A 17,481-nucleotide genomic window follows, 5' to 3' on the forward strand; every position below is an offset into this window, starting at 1 on the left:
ACTGTATGCAAACGCAAAGAATTTCACCGTACCCAAGTACATGTGACAATATCGGGACGACAGATGGCACAATGGGCTAAGTGTTCGGCTGGCAACCGGAAGGTAGCCGGTTCGAATCCCGCTTGGAGTGCATACTGTCGTTGTGTCCTTGGGCAAGACACTTCACCCACCTTTGCCTGTGTGTGAATGTGTGTGAATGTGTGTGAGTGATTGGTGGTGGTCGGAGGGGCCGTAGGCGCAGAATTGGCAGCCACGCTTCCGTCAGTCTGCCCCAGGGCAGCTGTGGCTACAGAAGTAGCTTACCACCACCGAGTGTGACTGAGGAGTGAATTAATAATGCGATGTAAAGCGCCTTGAGTATTAGAAAGGCGCTATATAAATCCCATCCATTATTATTATTATTAAAGTATGTGATTCCCCTGAACTCTTTAATTTGAAAAATAACTAATTTTAAATACCTCATGTGGGGCCTGGTCAAAAATCTCATTGAAGACCATGCAAACAATCAACTAGGGTGCCCTCACCAGCAAAAGTTTTTATCCCTTTGAAACCTTCAATCAAATTGACATTCTACCTGTTCAGTAATGACAGGAGATTTTATTGGCATCCAACTATCTTGCTGCTTGCTAGGCCCTGGCTACGCAATCTGAAATGTACATAGAAGCTGCAGTTAAGAGATTTACCCCATTAATGATTAACCTATTCAAGTTAACTTCACCATTAAGCATCAGTAACTGATGTTAATAAAAAGTTATAGATTTGTACAACATGGAAACACGCCCTTTGGCTCAAATCATCCTTGCCAACCTAGGCACCTAGCAGGGCCAGTCCTATTTTGTTACATTATTTCTCTAAATCTTCCCGATCCATGTACCCATCTAAATGTCTTTTAAACATTGTAACCGCCTCCATATTACCGAAATGTATCAAATGCTATACGTCTTTGAATTAATTACTAAACACATCTTTAAAAGTAAACCTCGAGTCCTTACTTCTTTGTGAATTCCAAAAGACAATTGTTTCTGAAACTGGGAGTTCCAATTTATTAGACTAAAGGGCCTGTCCCACGAGCATGCGACTCCATGCGGCAAGCTCGACCTAAGCGACTCCATGCAGCAAGCGCGACCCAACCAGAAGCGGGGGCCGCGCGGAGGTCGAGTGAGTGACATGAAGTGCGAGCGAAGTCCGCGGGAATTTCGCGCGTGACGTACGGCGTCGAGGCGGCTGCGAGCCGGCAGGCCATTGCTGCGCGGAATTTTTGAACGCGGTAAGTTTGTCGGAGCCCTGCGCAATGCCGGGACCAGCTCCGCACAACTCCATATGACTCCGGCAATCGAAGTGGGACCGGCCCCAAGTGGCCCTACGGCTCAAGCGACCACGTTAGGTAGCGCTTGCCGCATGGAGTCGCTTAGGTCGCGCTTGCCGCATGGAGTTGCATGCTCGTGGGACAGGCCCTTAAGTGGGACCTGTTGGGTCTCATTCTCACATGGAAGGGCTGGTCCCCCAACACAATATTCCACCTCTCTACCAATTCCAATATTGATGGCCAGTGGGGGGGGGGGGGGGGGGGGGGGGGGGTGGGCGGTGCTTTCTGGAGCGCTAGGATGGGTGTTGTGGGCCAAAGGGACTGGTTTCCAGAGGGCTAGGATGGACATTTTGGGCCGAATGGATTCTTGGACTCACAGTTCAGTCACTCACGGCTGTGGACTCGCAGTTAAGTCAGTCAAGGCTGGTGAACTCGCAGTTCAGTTAGTCATGGCTGGTGGACTCGCAGTTCAGTCAGTCACGGCTGGTGGACTCGCAGTTCAGTCAGTCACAGCTGGTGGACTCGCAGTTCAGTCAGTCACGGCTGGTGGACTCGCAGTTCAGTCACTCACGGCTGGTGGGCTCACAGTTCACTCAGCATGGCATAGACTCACGGTTCACTCAGCACGACGGAGACTCACAGTTTAGTCACTCACGGCATAGACACACAGTTTATGCCGCACACAGGCGGCAACCTTATGGCCAATGTACTGCCCCATTGTCTTGAACTGAATTAAAACATACAGTAGCTGTAAAAGGGGACATAGCGTCACTTAGAGATTTAAGACTGAAAATGGATAGTTTCTTTTTTTTAGTAACCAAAGTTATCAACGTATAATTTTTTGTGTGTTGGAAATCAAAATATAGTGGCACAGCTGGTGGACTTGCTGCCTCAGATGCCAGGGATCTGTGTTCGATCCTGTCCTCAGGCACGGTCTGTGTTGAATTGCACATTCTCCCTGCAAGCGTGTGCGTTTCCTCCCACATCCCAAAGACGCATTGTCTTTGTAGGTTAACTTGACTCTGTAAAATTGCCCCTAATGTGTAGGGAGTGGGTGAGGAAAGTAGGATAACAGAACTTGTGTGAATGGGTAGACAAAAATGCTGGAGAAACTCAGCGGGTGAGGCAGCATCTATGGAGCGAAGGAAATAGGCAATGTTTCGGGGCAAGACCCTTCTTTAGACTGATGTGAGGGTGAGGGGGGAGGCGGGAAGAAGAAAGGAAGAGGCGAAGACAGTGGACTGAGGGAGAGCTGGGAAGGGGAGGAGAAAGCAGGGACTACCTGAAATTGGAGGTCAATGTTCATACCGCTGGGGTGTAAACTGCCCAAGCGAAATATGAGGTGCTGCTCCTCCAATTTACTGTGGATCTCACTCTGGCCATGGAGGAGGCCCAGGACAGAAAGGTTGGATTCGGAATGGGAGGGGGAGTTGAAGTGCTGAGCCACCAGGAGATCAGGTTGGTTATTGCGAATCGAGCGGAGATGAGGACAAAGCAATCACCAAGCTTACGTTTGGTCTCACCGATGTAGAGCAGCTGTCACCGAGGGCAGCAGATGCAATAGATGAGGTTGGAGGAGGTGCAGGTGAACCTCTGCCGCACCTGAAAGACTGCTTGGGTCCTTGAATGGAGTCAAGGGGGGAGGTAAAGCGACAAGTGTAGCATTTCCTACGGTTGCAATGGAAAGTGCCAGGAGAGGGGGTGGTTTGGGTGGGAAAGGACGAATTGACCAGGGAGTTACGGAGGGAGTGGTCTCTGCGGAAAGCAGACTGGGGAGGAGATGGGAAGATGTGGCCAGTGGTGGGATCCCGTTGGTAGACAAAAAAGCTGGAGAAAATAAGCGGGTGAGGCAGCATCCATGGAGCAAAGGAATAGGCAACATTTCGGGTCGAGACCCTTGTTCTGACTGATGTCGGGTGGGGAGGGGGAAAGAAAGGAAGAGGCGGAGACAGTAGGCTGTGGGAGAGCTGGGAATGGGCGGGGAAGGAGGGAGAAAGCAAGGACTACCTGAAATTGGAGAAGCCAATGTTCATACCGTTGGGGTGTAAACTACCCAAGCAAAATATGAGCTGCTGTTCCTCCAATTTGCAGTGGGCCTCATTCTGGCCATGGAGGAGGCCCAGGACAGAAAGGTCGGATTCGGTATGGAAGGGGGAGTAGAAGTGCTGAGCCACCGGGAGATCAGGTTGGTTACTGCGAACTGAGTGGAGGTGTTGCGCGAAGCAATCACCAAGCCTGTGCTTGGTCTCACCGAGGTTGGTCATACGCTGAATAATCCAACCACATTTTTGTTTGGAAGTGGAAATAATAGAAATTGCATTCATTGCAATGTGTAAAAAGAGTTGAGATACTGTATATACTGTATTATAATTTTGCTGCATGTCATTGTGATATATACCATGTCTTGATTCGTGAATATGTTTAGTTTGTGACTTTATTTGAAGTAGAAATAATATGTGAATGCTTCATTGAACATAATTCCGACTGGTAACTACGCATTTCGTCCGAGCACATTATCGCACGCGTCATACAAGCCGTATTAAATGACCACCTAAACTGTCATTTGGCAACCTAAAAAGCTGCCTAGGTTGCCCAGCTGGACACAGAGAAAAAAGTTAAGTGAGAGCCCTGCATGGGCCATCATGTTCTATCTACACTAGTCCGACCTGCCTGCATTTGCCCATATCCCTCTGAACCTCTTATCCATGAAAGTCTAAATGTTTCTTAAATGTTCCAATAGTCCTTGCCTCAAATACCTCCTCCGGCAGTTTATTCCATATACCTACCACACTTTGCGTGAAAAGGTTACCCCTCACGTTTCTATTAAAATTTCCCCCCCTCACCTTAAACTTATGTCCTCTGGTTCTCGAGGCCCCTACTCTGGGCAAGAGACTTTGTGCATCTACCTGCTCTATTCCTCTCATGATTTTGTCCACCTCTTTAAGATCACCCCTCATCCTCCTGCACTCCAAGAAATAATCCTAGCCTGCTCAACCTCTCCCTATAACTGAGGCTTCGAGTCCTGGCAACATTTCATAAATCTTCTCTGCACCCTTTACAACTTGCCAACATCATTCCTGTAACATGGTGCCCAAAGATGAAAATTAGTTTAATGCGGCCTCACCAACGTCTTATACACCAGCAACATGACCTTCCAACTTCTATACTCAATGATCTGACTGATGAAAGCCAATGTGCCAAAAGCCTTTTTGACCACCCCATCTCTCTGTGATACCACTTTCAACAAACCATGTACCTAGATTCATCTGCTCCACAACACTCCCCAGAGTCCTACCGTTCACCGTGTAGGTTCTGCCCATGCTATTGGTCCCAAAATGTAACACCTCACATTTCTCTATTAGATTCCTCAGCCTACCTGCTCAACCGATCAAGGTCCTGCTGCAATTTTTAACAACCATCTTCACGATCTACTTTTGTGTTATCTGCAAACTTGCTAACCGTGGCAAGTACTTTCTCATTGATATAGATGACAAACAGCAATGGGCCCAGGACCCGGGCCCTGACACACACAAGGCACAAGCCTCCAGTCTGAAAAGCAACCTTCCACCATCACCCTCTGATTCCTTTCATGAAGCCAATTTTCTATCCATTCAGCTATTTCTCCCTGAATCCCATAGGATCTAACCTTCCAGAGCAGCCTACACTTGGAACCTTGTCAAATGCCATACTAAAATCCATGTACACAATGTCTACCTTCATGGTCACACCCTCAAAAAACTCAGATTCGTGAGACACATCCTCCACACAGAGGCACAAAATTATGTTGACTATCCCTAATCTGCCCTTGTCCATCTAAGCCCATGTATATCCTATCCCTCCGAATACTCTCCGTATCCCTCAGTAACTCCGACCACAGATGTTAAGCTTACTGGCCTGTAGTTCCCAGCCTTTTCCCTGCAGCCCTTCTTGAACAGAGACACAATATTCCCCTCCATCCAGTCTTCCAGTCTTCCTGTCGTGTCGCTACACTTCTGAAACCTCGCCTGTATTAAACGATGATTCAAATCTCTGCAAGGGCCCTTGCAATTTCATCTCTAGCTTCCCACAGTGTCCTTGGATATATCTGTTCAGGCCCGGGAGATTTGTCTATCTTCATACGTCAGGATCTTCAGCACATCTGCGACCATAAAACGGACTCCTCTCAACACATTTTCAGTGACTACCTCAAGATCGCACATCCCCCTGTCTTTCTCCACGGTAAAAACAGAGGAGAAATGCTTGTTGAGGATCTTGCCCATCTCCTGTGGCTCTACACAGAGGTAATTGCTTCGATTCCTTGACTTTCCCACTATTGGAAACATCAGAATCAGATTTTATTTGCCAAGTATGTTTTGCAACATATGAGGAATTTCACTGGCCAGGTCAGTCATACAATTAAAAGCAAGACTCAAAAACACATTTTAACATGAACATCCACCACTACACATTCCTCACTGTGATGGAAGGCGAAAAAAAGTTCAAGTTCTTCCCTTATGTTCTTCCTTGGTCGGGGGCCTCGAGCCCCCGTTAACGGGATGATCTTGACTCCCGTAGCCGGTGGCGTTCGGGCCCTCTGCGTTGAGGCGTTCAGGTCCCACATCGGCGGGTTGTCAGCTCCCCACGCCGGGTGATCAAACCTCGCGTCGGGACTGGTCGAACCTTCTGCGGTGTTGGAACTCCCGACTAGCTTCACCCGAGACTGTGAGCCCTTGATGGTAAGTCCGCAGGCCGCAGTGGGAGCGATCCCAGGCAAGGGATCCACTCTGATGCTAAGTTCGCGCCCCGCGGTGGGGCTGAAGACAGTCCGAGGAGGCTTCCAGCTCCAGCAATGGTAGGCCGCAGAGCGCGGAGAATGTGATCCGAAACTTGATTACGTCTCCGGGAATGTAAGAACTTGAAAAAAAAGTTTCCCCCCCGATCCCCGATCCCCCCCCCCCTCCCCCACATAAAATCAAACTTTTAACGAACACTAAAAATAACAAAAGATGAAAATAACGAACCGACTGCTGGCAGGGCTGGCCATCTCCCCGGCGCCCCTGGTGGTCTAACATCCTCTCCACATCCAGGCCTTTTACTATTCGATACATTTCAATGAGGCTCCCCTCATTCTTCTAAACTCCAGCAAGTAGAGGCCTAGAGTTGTCAAGCACTAAACACACATTAACCTAATCATCCCCGGGATCATTCTCGTAAACTTCCTCTGAACCTTCTGCAACACCAGCACACCCTCCTATGAGACCCAAAACTACTCACAATACCACAAATGCAGTCTGACTAATATCTTATAAAGCCTCAGCATTACATCCCTGTTTTCATTTTCACATCCCAGTTTTATATTCCTGAATCATTTTCTGACCGTGCAGAAATGATGGTAAGCACCACTTACTTGGATTACATAGCACAATTTTTTCAATAGGTAATCTAATTTCTCTGAAAATATTAATAAAATTTAGATCAGCCAAGTGAGATGTACTACACTTCTGTACTTTTCAATACTGGGTTAATAATTTTTTTCCTGACCTATAACCTCTAAAAACAATCCCGCTCTATCTCATTTACTGCTTGCTAAATGTTAATGTTACAGAAGCCCTCTTTTATTTTATCACTAAGTGTCTATTGTTAGAAGCATACACATCCAGACATATAAAGTGATGAGGAGTCTGGACAGAGTAGATAGTGGGAGGTTCAGAGCTGCCGAGTTTTGTCAGGGCATTTCAGTATTCTAGTACCTGAAAATCAGTATTTTGCTGAGGAAATCAGTATTTTTGCGCAGTACCATTTTGCTGAATGTTTTTTTCTTTTTTATGTGCAGTCATACTCATGTAAGAGTACAAGTCGTCTACGCACCTTACTTGACAGTGCATTCATTGCTATCTCTTTGTATACTGCAGTTTGAATGGCTGCTTCCTGCTTTTAGCACCAGATGATGATGTAGAAGCCATTTTGGAAGCCTCCCTCTCCCTCTCTCTTTCTCCCTTCTCCCTCCTTCCTCTCTCTCCCCTCCCTCCATCCCTCTCGCCCTCCCTTTTTCTCTCCCTTTCTCCCCTTTCCCTCCAACTCCCTTTTTTTCTCCCTCCCTCTTATTCCCTTCCTCCCTCTCTCCTTCTCCCTCTCTCCCTCCATCCTCTCCACCCCTCCCTCTCTCCACACTCCTCCTCTCCCCTTGAGCCCACAAACCGTTCTGTAAAATCAAGGCCAATCCCAATGTAACTGCAATCCCACTGGTAACCTTTCACCACTAGGCATCCAGAATTCTACCACTGCCTGAAAAATCAAAGGGTCAACTACCACTGTGAAAGAGAATTCCAAAGACTCATTGTTATACGAGAATTTTCCTGAACAGTCTGTGACCCATAGCGCTGTGGCCATAGCATTATGTGTAAAGCCCATAGTTCTATGTGTAAAGCCCATATCGCTCCAGCTGGTAGCGCTATTTTTAGAACCCATAGCGCTGTAGCCGACAGCTCTTCGTTTAAATTCCCACGCGTTATACTGACTGCGCTGTTTAAACCTGGAGCGGGACAGACAGCGACTCTGGAAAGAAGGAATGGGTGATGTTTCTGGTTGAGAACCTTCTTCAGGCTGAACTGAACTCCGTATTTAAAATCTGTATTTAACAACACAAAATCGTATATCCGTATTCTAATCGCATTTCCGTACAAAATACATAAAATCCATATTACTTGGCAGCTCTGGAGGTTGTTCTCTTTGTTGCAGGTGTCTTCTACAGCTTTAAGGGCAAATGAATAGGGAATGAAATGGATAATTACTTTTACATTGCGTGTGGATGGAAGAAGTAATTGCAGATATGGTGGAGGCAGGTCCCATTGCATAAAATGCAGCAAATAAAATTTTGCATGAATATGAAGGACCAATTGGACAAGAAAATTGCTTTGGCAGAGCATCACTGTGAACATTGTGGTCTGAATTACCTAATTCCCCAATTTTTTGACTGTCCTTGGATCTGTGCTGTGGAAACTACTTTGATTATTCAGATAGACACAAAGTGCTGGAGTAAATTAGTGGGTCAGGCAGCATCCCTGGAGAAAAAGAATGGGTGACGTTTCGGGTCGGGACCCTTCTTCAGACTGAAAGAAGAGGGGAGGGAACAGGAGGTTAGAAATTATTATTCAGATCATTGGGGTAACAGCGCCTGTGGAATGTAAAATAATCACACTGGTCTGGTTTTCTTCCAAAAAGCCACAATGAAAGCTAATCAATTCTACATACTTTGTTGCTTACCCGTTTTTACTGAAGACACGTATCCATGCCTGCACATTGGGTCCCCGTACACATAGGCATCGAAATGTTGTGAAGGTTGATAATAGAACAGCAAATAAAAAAGTCTCCTTGAAGGACCTGTAAAATACAAAATTTTGCATGACAAACTCTTTTATGATAGGTGACTTCATAAGATCATAAGTGACAGGCGCAGAATTAGGCCATTCGGCTCATCGTCTACTCCGCCATTCAATCATGTCTGACCCCCTCCCTCCTCCCCCATTCTCCTGCCTTCTTCCCGTAACCTCAAGAATCTATTGATCTCTGCCTTAAAAATATCCAGACTTGGCCTCCACAGCCTTCCGTGGCAAAGAATTCCACAGATTCACCACCCTCTGACTAATAAAATTCCTCCTCATCTCCATCTTAAACGAACATCCTTTAATTTGGAGGCTATGACTTCTCGTCCTAGACTCTCCCACTAGTGGAAACATTCTCTCCACATCCACTCTATCCAAGCCTTTCACTATTCTGTACGTTTCAATGAGGTTCCCCCTCATTCTTCTAAACTGCAGCGAGTACAGGCTCTGTGCCATCAAACACTCTTCATGTGTTTATCAACATATTTTGTCATTGCATTTAAAGTATAGCCCAGTCAAGTCTTTACGAGACCAGGTTTTGAGATTCATACCCGGACATTTCCTGAAATTAGGTAGAGTTATCATAGCTGTAAAATAGGAATGTAAAGTGTTCCAAACACACTACAAAGTGAAATTCGTGGTGCACAATGTCAAATAATGAGTGGGGATTTGCCTGAGGCACAGAAATTTTTTTATTTCACAAGCACACAAACTGTAAAACAAAGTTTCTTCTGAATATATCTGTAATCAGGTTAGAATCTGATAGATAAAAGGGAGCCCAAACTGAACAAAATACTTAAGATTTGTGTATAAATACTGCAAAAAGACACAGTGAAAATGCCAAACGTTATCTTTCCTTCTCTCCTTCAGTTTTCTCCAAGCTTGGCTGGCCCCATTTAAGTAATAGGACAAGTCATTCAGCCCCATACATCGGTTCGATCTTTCCTATGGCCAAATCAAGTTGAGTTTATTGACATATGCACAAGTATGGTGAGGTACAGGTGCAATGAAAATCATGCTTGTTGCAGCACTGCAGGCACAGCGACTCAGACAACACAAAAACACAAGTTATACAAATTCTACCAGACAGTGAAAAGAAAGATTAATGCAAAAAAAGTAATTAGTGCAATTTAAAATTGAAAAGCAAGTCCATGGTGGTGCAAGAGGCTGTGCATAGTGTTCTGCAACAGAGGTGCACCACTAGGGTTAAGCAAATCTATTCAAGAACTTGGTGTTTCCAGCGATGTAGCCACTCCTGAACCTGGTGGTGTGGGACTGCAGGCTTCTGTACCTCCTGTCGAACAGTCACAGCGGGAAGAGGGCATGCCCCGGATGGTGGGGATCCTTGATGGCAAATGCCACCGTCTTGTGGCAGTGCCCCATGCAGACGCATTCAAAGGTCAGGGAAGTCTGTGCCTGTGATGGAACGAAGCCGAGTCCACCACTCTCTGTAGTCTCTTGTGCTCCTGCGCGGTGGAATTCTCATACTAGGCTATGACGCAATGAATCGGGAGACTTTCTACAGATATCAAAGATAGACACAAAATGCTGGAGTAACTCAGCTGGAGAGGCAGCATCTCTGGAGAGAAGGAATGGGTGACATTTCGAGTCGAGACCCTTCTTCTCTCCAGAAATGCTGCCTGTCCTGCTGAGTTACACCAACATTTTGTGTCTACCTTCGATTTAAACCAGCATCTGCAGTTCTTTCCTACACATGTAGATGTTTGATAGATTATTCAGTGATATGCCAAATCTCTTTAAACTTCTAAGAAAGTAAAAGCACTGCCCGCACTTTTCATGATAACATCGTGCTGGGCTCAGGACACGTCCCAAAAAACATTAACTCCCAGGAATTTTAAATGACATTTCAGTTTCCGGCACAAATCCCATTTCCCTTTATTTCTTTTGGCTGCCCCTGATTAGAATTGACAACAGCAAGAAAAACACTGGTGTGCTTCAGCATTATAATGGAGCTACTTCGAAAGGAGGTCAATTTATTTGAAATTACTGTTAGGCAAAGCCATTGGCATAACTACACAGTTTTACACTAAACAATGACAGACAGAAGTAGATAAACTTGTCATCAGATTTGTAATTAGTAATTATGAGAGGAATGTTAACACAAACACGATGGATTCCACGTGGCTTTGGAATCATTGCCAACTTCTTTAATATAATATTGTGAAAAAGGAAACAAAAGCTGCAAATATGCAGTTGGAAATGGTTGAACGCAATAAAGAACAGCTGCAGACGCAAGAAACTGCACATGGAACATAGAACTCCACAGCACAGGAATGGGCTCTTCGGCCCACATTTGTGGTGAACATGATGCCAAGTTAAACTGATATCATTTACCTGTACATGATCCATATCCCTCTATTCTTTGCACTTCCATGTGCCTCTCTAAAAGCCTTAAACACCACTATAATACCTGCCTCCACCACCTCCCTTGGCAATATGTTCCAGGCCCTCACTACTCTCTGTAAAAATCTTGCCTGGCACATCTCCATTAAACTTTCCCTCACTAACCTTATAGCTATGTCCTCTAGTGTTGGGAGATTTCCACTGGGAAAAATCATCTGACTGCCTACCTTATCGATGCCTCTCAGAATTTTATATACTTCTATCAAGTCTCCCCTCAACCTCTGACATTCCAGAGAAAACAATCCACTTCTATCCAACCTCTCCCTGTAGTTGGCACTCTCTAATCCATGCAGCATTCAGGAAAACCAACTCTGCACCTCTCCAAAGCTCTCAGTCATCAGCAACATCCTCACTGTATCTAGGATGTCAAAGCACTTTAACAATTTGGTCAGTTCAATGGGATCTCATCTTATTCTTCTAATCTTTAAATCTACTTACATTGATCAATGTGCAATCTGCAGATGTTGGTTTATACCGAAGATAGACACAAAAAGCTGGAGCAACAGCAGGACAGGCAGCATCTCTGGAGAAGGAATCGGGTCGAGTCTGAGGAAGGGTCACGACCCGAAACATCATCCATTCCTTCTCTCCAGAGATGCTGCCTGTCCCGCTGAGTTACTCCAGCTTTTTGTGTCTATCTACACCAGTGGTTCTTAACCTTTTTGGTCCCACGACCCCATCAGACATTCTTGGTCAGTACCGTGACCCCTGAAACAAAAAATGAAAAAAAGGCCCTATTTATTAAAACATGTCTGCCAATCCTCAATCAATGGGATGGCTGAAATTGTTTCACAGCCATCAGGCAATCAAACCGAGGACGAATGCTCGACAGGCAGCACCTCATGTCAGCGTTGATCACAAGCCTATTGCGTGCCTTCGTTTTCAGAGTTACCATGGTTGAGAATCCAGCCTCACTGCGATAGGTTGAGGGGGACTGGGCCAATAGGGTCAGGGCCCTCTTCGAAAGAACAGGACATTCCTTCACTTTCAGCCAAAACGTGGCGAGCTCTTGTTCCATGAAGACACTCTTGAGCTGCGCATCTTCACGAATTCAGTAAAATTCAACCTTTGCAGCCACGTCAGTATCGTTGATGGCACCGTCTTCAATGGAAAAGGGTCGGACGATCCACTCCTCACGAGAGCGGTCGTCCAGTCCGGGGAAGTAACGTTCGATGGCTTCACTAATTGCCAGAAGGTGGGTTGAGATCTCCTCGTGGAAGTGGCATTCAACATCTGGAGAGTCGTCATCTCAGGGAAGATAGTCGTGTCACCGTCCTGGACTCTTCTCTGGTAAAGTTGAATCTTCCTCCTGAACGCTGCCACTTTGTCACGAGCCGTGTGTAGCATTGGGAGGTTTAAGGAATTCACCTCGGCGAAGAAGAGAGCCAAATAAGCAACCTTCATCACGAACAGTTCATCCTGCATCTTTTCATTAAGCTGATTCTCCTTCTCGGTACACCCTCCAAGAACAGCGCTATTTCCTCTCGAAGTTGAATCACACGATTGAGAACTTTACCACGTGAAAGCCATCGCACCTCTGTGTGGAATATCAAAACAGTGCAATCGGCTCCCATTTCTTCACACATCGCTTTGAAGATTCTGGAGTTTGTTGCGCTCCCTCGAATATGGTTCACAATCTTCACCACATCTGAAAGCACTTCTCGAAGGCCAGGAGGGAGAGTCTTCATCTCTAAAGCATGGTGATGTATCATGCAGTGGGTGAAGGAGACATGGGGAGTGACATCCTTCACGAAAGCTTTGAAGCCAGATCTGCATCCGGCCGCGGAAGGTGCCCCATCTGTACACACCCAGACAATGCGTTCCCAGCCAAGCTTATGTTTGATGAGGATGGCTTCCAGCATTCTGAACACATCTTCTCCCCAAGTGGTAGTGGCCAACGGCTCCGAGAACAGGTACTCCTCCTTCTTGGTTTCTCCGTCGGGGTAACGAACGTAGACTAGCAGTTGGGAACGAGGCAACATCTGTTGACTCATCCGGTTGCAGTGAATACACTGGTCTGCTGGGAGACAGTTTCCCCCTTACCCTACCCCCCTTCCCCACATGGATAAACTAAAGAAACCTCCACAACATACTTTTAAACAAAATTAAAAATTAAAAAAAGGTGGAAAAAACGGACAGACTGTAGGCAGAGGCAGCCTTCATGCGGCGCTCCTAGTGGGTCAAGTTGGGAAAAGGGGAAGTACAACGGGATCTGGAGGTCCTTGTTCATCAGTCAATTAAAGTAAGCATGCAGGTACAGCAGGCAGTGAAGAAAGCGAATGGCATGTTGGCCTTCATAACAAGAGGAGTTGAGTATAGGAGTAAAGAAGTCTTTCTGTAGTTGTACAGGACCCTAGTGAGACCACACCTGGAGTATTGTGTGCAGTTTTGGTCTCCTAATTTGAGGAAGGACGATGCAGAGCGATCAGTGACTCTGACGAATCTTATAGAATTTTTCGAGGATGTAACTAGTAGCGTGGATAGGGGAGAACCAGTGGATGTGGTGTATCTGGACTTCCAGAAGGCTTTCGACAAGGTCCCACATAAGAGATTAGTATACAAACTTAAAGTCACACGGCATTGGGGGTTCAGTATTGATGTGGATAGAGAACTGGCTGGCAAACAGGAAGCAAAGAGTAGGAGTAAACGGGTCCTTTTCACAATGGCAGGCAGTGACTAGTGGGGTACCGCAAGGCTCAGTGCTGGGACCCCAGCTATTTACAATATATATTAATGATCTGGATGAGGGAATTGAAGGCAATATCTCCAAGTTTGCGGATGACACTAAGCTGGGGGGCAGTGTTAGCTGTGAGGAGCATGCTAGGAGACTGCAAGGTGACTTGGATAGGCTGGGTGAGTGGGCAAATGTTTGGCAGATGCAGTATCATGTGGATAAATGTGAGGTTATCCATTTTGGTGGCAAAAACAGGAAAGCAGACTATTATCTAAATGGTGGCCGACTAGGAAAAGGGGAGATGCAGCGAGACCTGGGTGTCATGGTACACCAGTCATTGAAAGTGGGCATGCAGGTGCAGCAGGCAGTGAAGAAAGCGAATGGTATGTTAGCTTTCATAGCAAAAGGATTTGAGTATAGGAGCAGGGAGGTTCTACTGCAGTTGTACAGGGTCTTGGTGAGACCACACCTGGAGTATTGCGTACAGTTTTGGTCTCCAAATCTGAGGAAGGACATTATTGCCATAGAGGGAGTGCAGAGAAGGTTCACCAGACTGATTCCTGGGATGTCAGGACTGTCTTAAGAAGAAGGACTGGATAGACTTGGTTTATACTCTCTAGAATTTAGGAGATTGAGAGGGGATCTTATAGAAACTTACAAAATTCTTAAGGGGTTGGACAGGCTAGATGCAGGAAGATTGCTCCCGATGTTGGGGAAGTCCAGGACAAGGGGTCACAGCTTAAGGATAAGGGGGAAATCCTTTAAAACCGAGATGAGAAGAACTTTTTTCACACAGAGAGTGGTGAATCTCTGGAACTCTCTGCCACAGAGAGTAGTCGAGGCCAGATCATTGGCTATATTTAAGAGGGAATTAGATGTGGCGCTTGTGGCTAAGGGGATCAGAGGGTATGGCGAGAAGGCAGGTACGGGATACTGAGTTGGATGATCAGCCATGATCATATTGAATGGCGGTGCAGGCTCGAAGGGCCGAATGGCCTACTCCTGCACCTAATTTCTATGTTTCTATGTTTCTGGTTGGCGGAGGGACCAGACTGTCCCCAATTCTGCTGCAGCTGACAGGGATGTTGCCGGGTGGTCCAGGGGGAGCGCGGTTGGGGGGGAGCGTGGTAGGGGGATGGTGGGGGGGGGGGGGGTCAGGGTGCTGATCAGCGCGGTCAGTGACTCTGGGTGGACGGAGGGACCAGACTGTCCCCAACTCTGCTGCAGCTGACGGGGATGTTGCCGGGTGGTCAATGGGGGTGGTCGGTGGTGGGGGTGTGCTCGGTGGGGGGCTGGGGGTCAGTGACTCTGGGTGGGCGGAGGGACCAGACTGTCCCCAACTCTGCTGCAGATGGGTTTTATTCCCCGTGTGTCCGCTGCCAGGAGTCGTGGCCCCGCTCCACCTGGTCATGTGTGTGGGTGCTGCAGAACCACAGCCCGTGACAGTGCGGCCGCACAGGGGGAGGGTGGGCGGAGGGCGGCCGTGGCCGGACAGCGCTGACCCTGGGGGGAGAGTGGGGGCTGTCCCGAGGGATGTGCTCCTTCGGCTGTTTACACCTTGGTGCTCGGGTTCAGAGCAAAGATACTAGAGCATTTGGTTCAGAGCGCTCGGTCACCCTCCACAATTATTTACAGAGCAAAAATGTACCATTTCGGCGGTTTTTAAACAGGTAAGAAAGTACGCGTTTCGTGTGTTAACTGTGTGTGCAGGAAGTTGCCATGTCCTCCAGATGGATTGAGCTGCTCCGTGTGTCATGCCCTTTGACCCGATGACCTTACGTACAATCCCCCTATTTTATACCATCTGTATCTGAAATTGGGGATCTTACATTGATTTCCTTACTTACTACATAGGGCCTACATAGATTTCTTTACTCCTTTCAAAACAAATGGAGATCAAACGCATCTACATCTTTTCTTTCGAATTGCAAGGACTTTTGCAGCATACAAGTCTTAAAAATCTACTTACACTAGTAATGGTGCTCCATATAGTACGATAATCCCGTGAAACATTAAACAGGAAGTCAAGAATAACAAACAGGACTTCATGGTCTTTGAGAGCTGGCAAAAAAAATAGAGAACATTAAATATTTAAAACAAAATGCGCCGTTTTCCAATGTGCGATTCGAATATAACAATCTTACCTTGTGACTGAAAGAATTCTTTTTGTTCGGTACAGCGTTCATTTCCAGCAGTGAATGCACAATGATGCTAACAGCCGCCACGGTAGCAGAGCAAATGCACAGCCACAGCAGGTGCGTCCCAATGATAGAAAAGTCATCCAGAAACAAGGAAGGTGCAAAAGTGGCAAAGAGGACCGAGAGGATAAGAATTGTATGCGCGGAGACCATGCCTCTTAACTCAACGTCCTTCATCTTGCTGGTTACACAGATCGTCGGGGCGGTTAAAAATTAGACCAACGATCAATGCAGGGAGGAAAAGAGCTTGGATTAGTCCACACGGATTATTTTTTCCTCTTCGACAGTGCAAGGCAACCTCCCCATTGACGGCATCATGCATCCAACAAGCTGCCCGGCCACAGCGGAAACGCCCGCCCCCTGCCTCTCATTGGCAACAACGGATGACTGACATTGGATACATTGAGAAGGTCACAGTAGCAGCCAAACATCCCATAGCTCCTCCAGTATCTTTGGTTGCAGTACCGCTCTCCGAGGGTAAGGTGCTGTTCATCAGTCAGAGGAGCAGAATTGGACCATTCGGCCCATCGAGTCCACTCCAGCATTCAGTCATGCTTGATCTATCTTTCTCTCTCACCCCTCCCCCTCCCGTTCGCCTCCCTTCTTCACTAACCCTTGACACCTTTACTAATCAAGAATCTGTCAATCTCTGCCTTAAAAGTACCCACTGTCTGGGTTGAAGATAGACACAGCCGTCTGTGGCAATGAATTCCACAGATTCACCACCCTTTGACGAGAAATTCCGCTTCATCTCGAGAGTCATGAGTGTTTTATTGTTATATGACCCCAAACAGAACAATGGAATTCTTACTTGCAGCAGCAAAACAGAATATGTAAACATAGTACTCTGTAAACAATATAAATGAACAAAAAAAGGTTCAGAATATATACACTGAACAAAAAATGGATATGTGACGCTCCTGACCCAAAGCATCACTTATCCATGTTCTCCAGAGATGCTGCCTGGCCCGCTGAGTTACTTCAGCATTTTCTGTCCATCTTTGATATAAACCAGCATCTTCATTTCTTTTTTATTGCAAGAATGTTGCCTGAATTAAAGGGCTTCAGCTACAGGGAGAGGTTGGATAGACTTGGATTGGTCTCTCAGGAGCGCCGGAGGTTGAGGGGACATTTGATAGAAGTATATAAAATTATGAGGCATAGATATGGTAGACGATCAGAAACTTTTTCCCAGAGTGGAAACTTCCAACACTAGAGGGCATAGCTATGTGAGAGGGGGGAAGTTTAATGAAGGTTTGCAGGACAATTTTTTACACAGAGGTAATGCGGCCTGGAACACTTTCCCATGGGTGGTGTTGGAGACATATACGATAGAGGCTTGAAGATAGGCATATGTAAAAGCAGGGAATAGAGGGATATGGATTATGTACAGGCAGATGAGATCAATTTAACGGCATCATTTTTGGCATAAGCATTGGAGGCCAGAGAGCTGGCTGCTGTGCTGTACTGCTCTATGTTCCACGTACTACTGAGGTTGACACTATTTAATATATGTAG

The 17,481-nt window shown here is 46.5% G+C and overlaps 1 protein-coding gene across 1 annotated transcript in view; it reads right to left on the bottom strand.

Moving 5' to 3' along the window:
* pigf (phosphatidylinositol glycan anchor biosynthesis class F) overlaps positions 1 to 16,324 on the bottom strand; it is a 46,467-nt gene extending 30,143 nt beyond the window's left edge. The window contains exons 1-3 of the mRNA XM_033025535.1: positions 15,910 to 16,324; positions 15,735 to 15,826; positions 8,549 to 8,665 (exon numbers count right to left, since the gene is read on the bottom strand). Coding sequence (XP_032881426.1) covers positions 8,549 to 8,665; positions 15,735 to 15,826; positions 15,910 to 16,140 — 440 coding nt within the window. The 5' untranslated portion in view covers positions 16,141 to 16,324. The remainder of the gene's footprint in view (positions 1 to 8,548; positions 8,666 to 15,734; positions 15,827 to 15,909) is intronic.
* Between the last annotated feature and the right edge of the window lie 1,157 nt (positions 16,325 to 17,481).

This window comes from Amblyraja radiata, chromosome 8 (assembly GCF_010909765.2).
Source record: "Amblyraja radiata isolate CabotCenter1 chromosome 8, sAmbRad1.1.pri, whole genome shotgun sequence".
NCBI lineage: Eukaryota > Metazoa > Chordata > Chondrichthyes > Rajiformes > Rajidae > Amblyraja > Amblyraja radiata.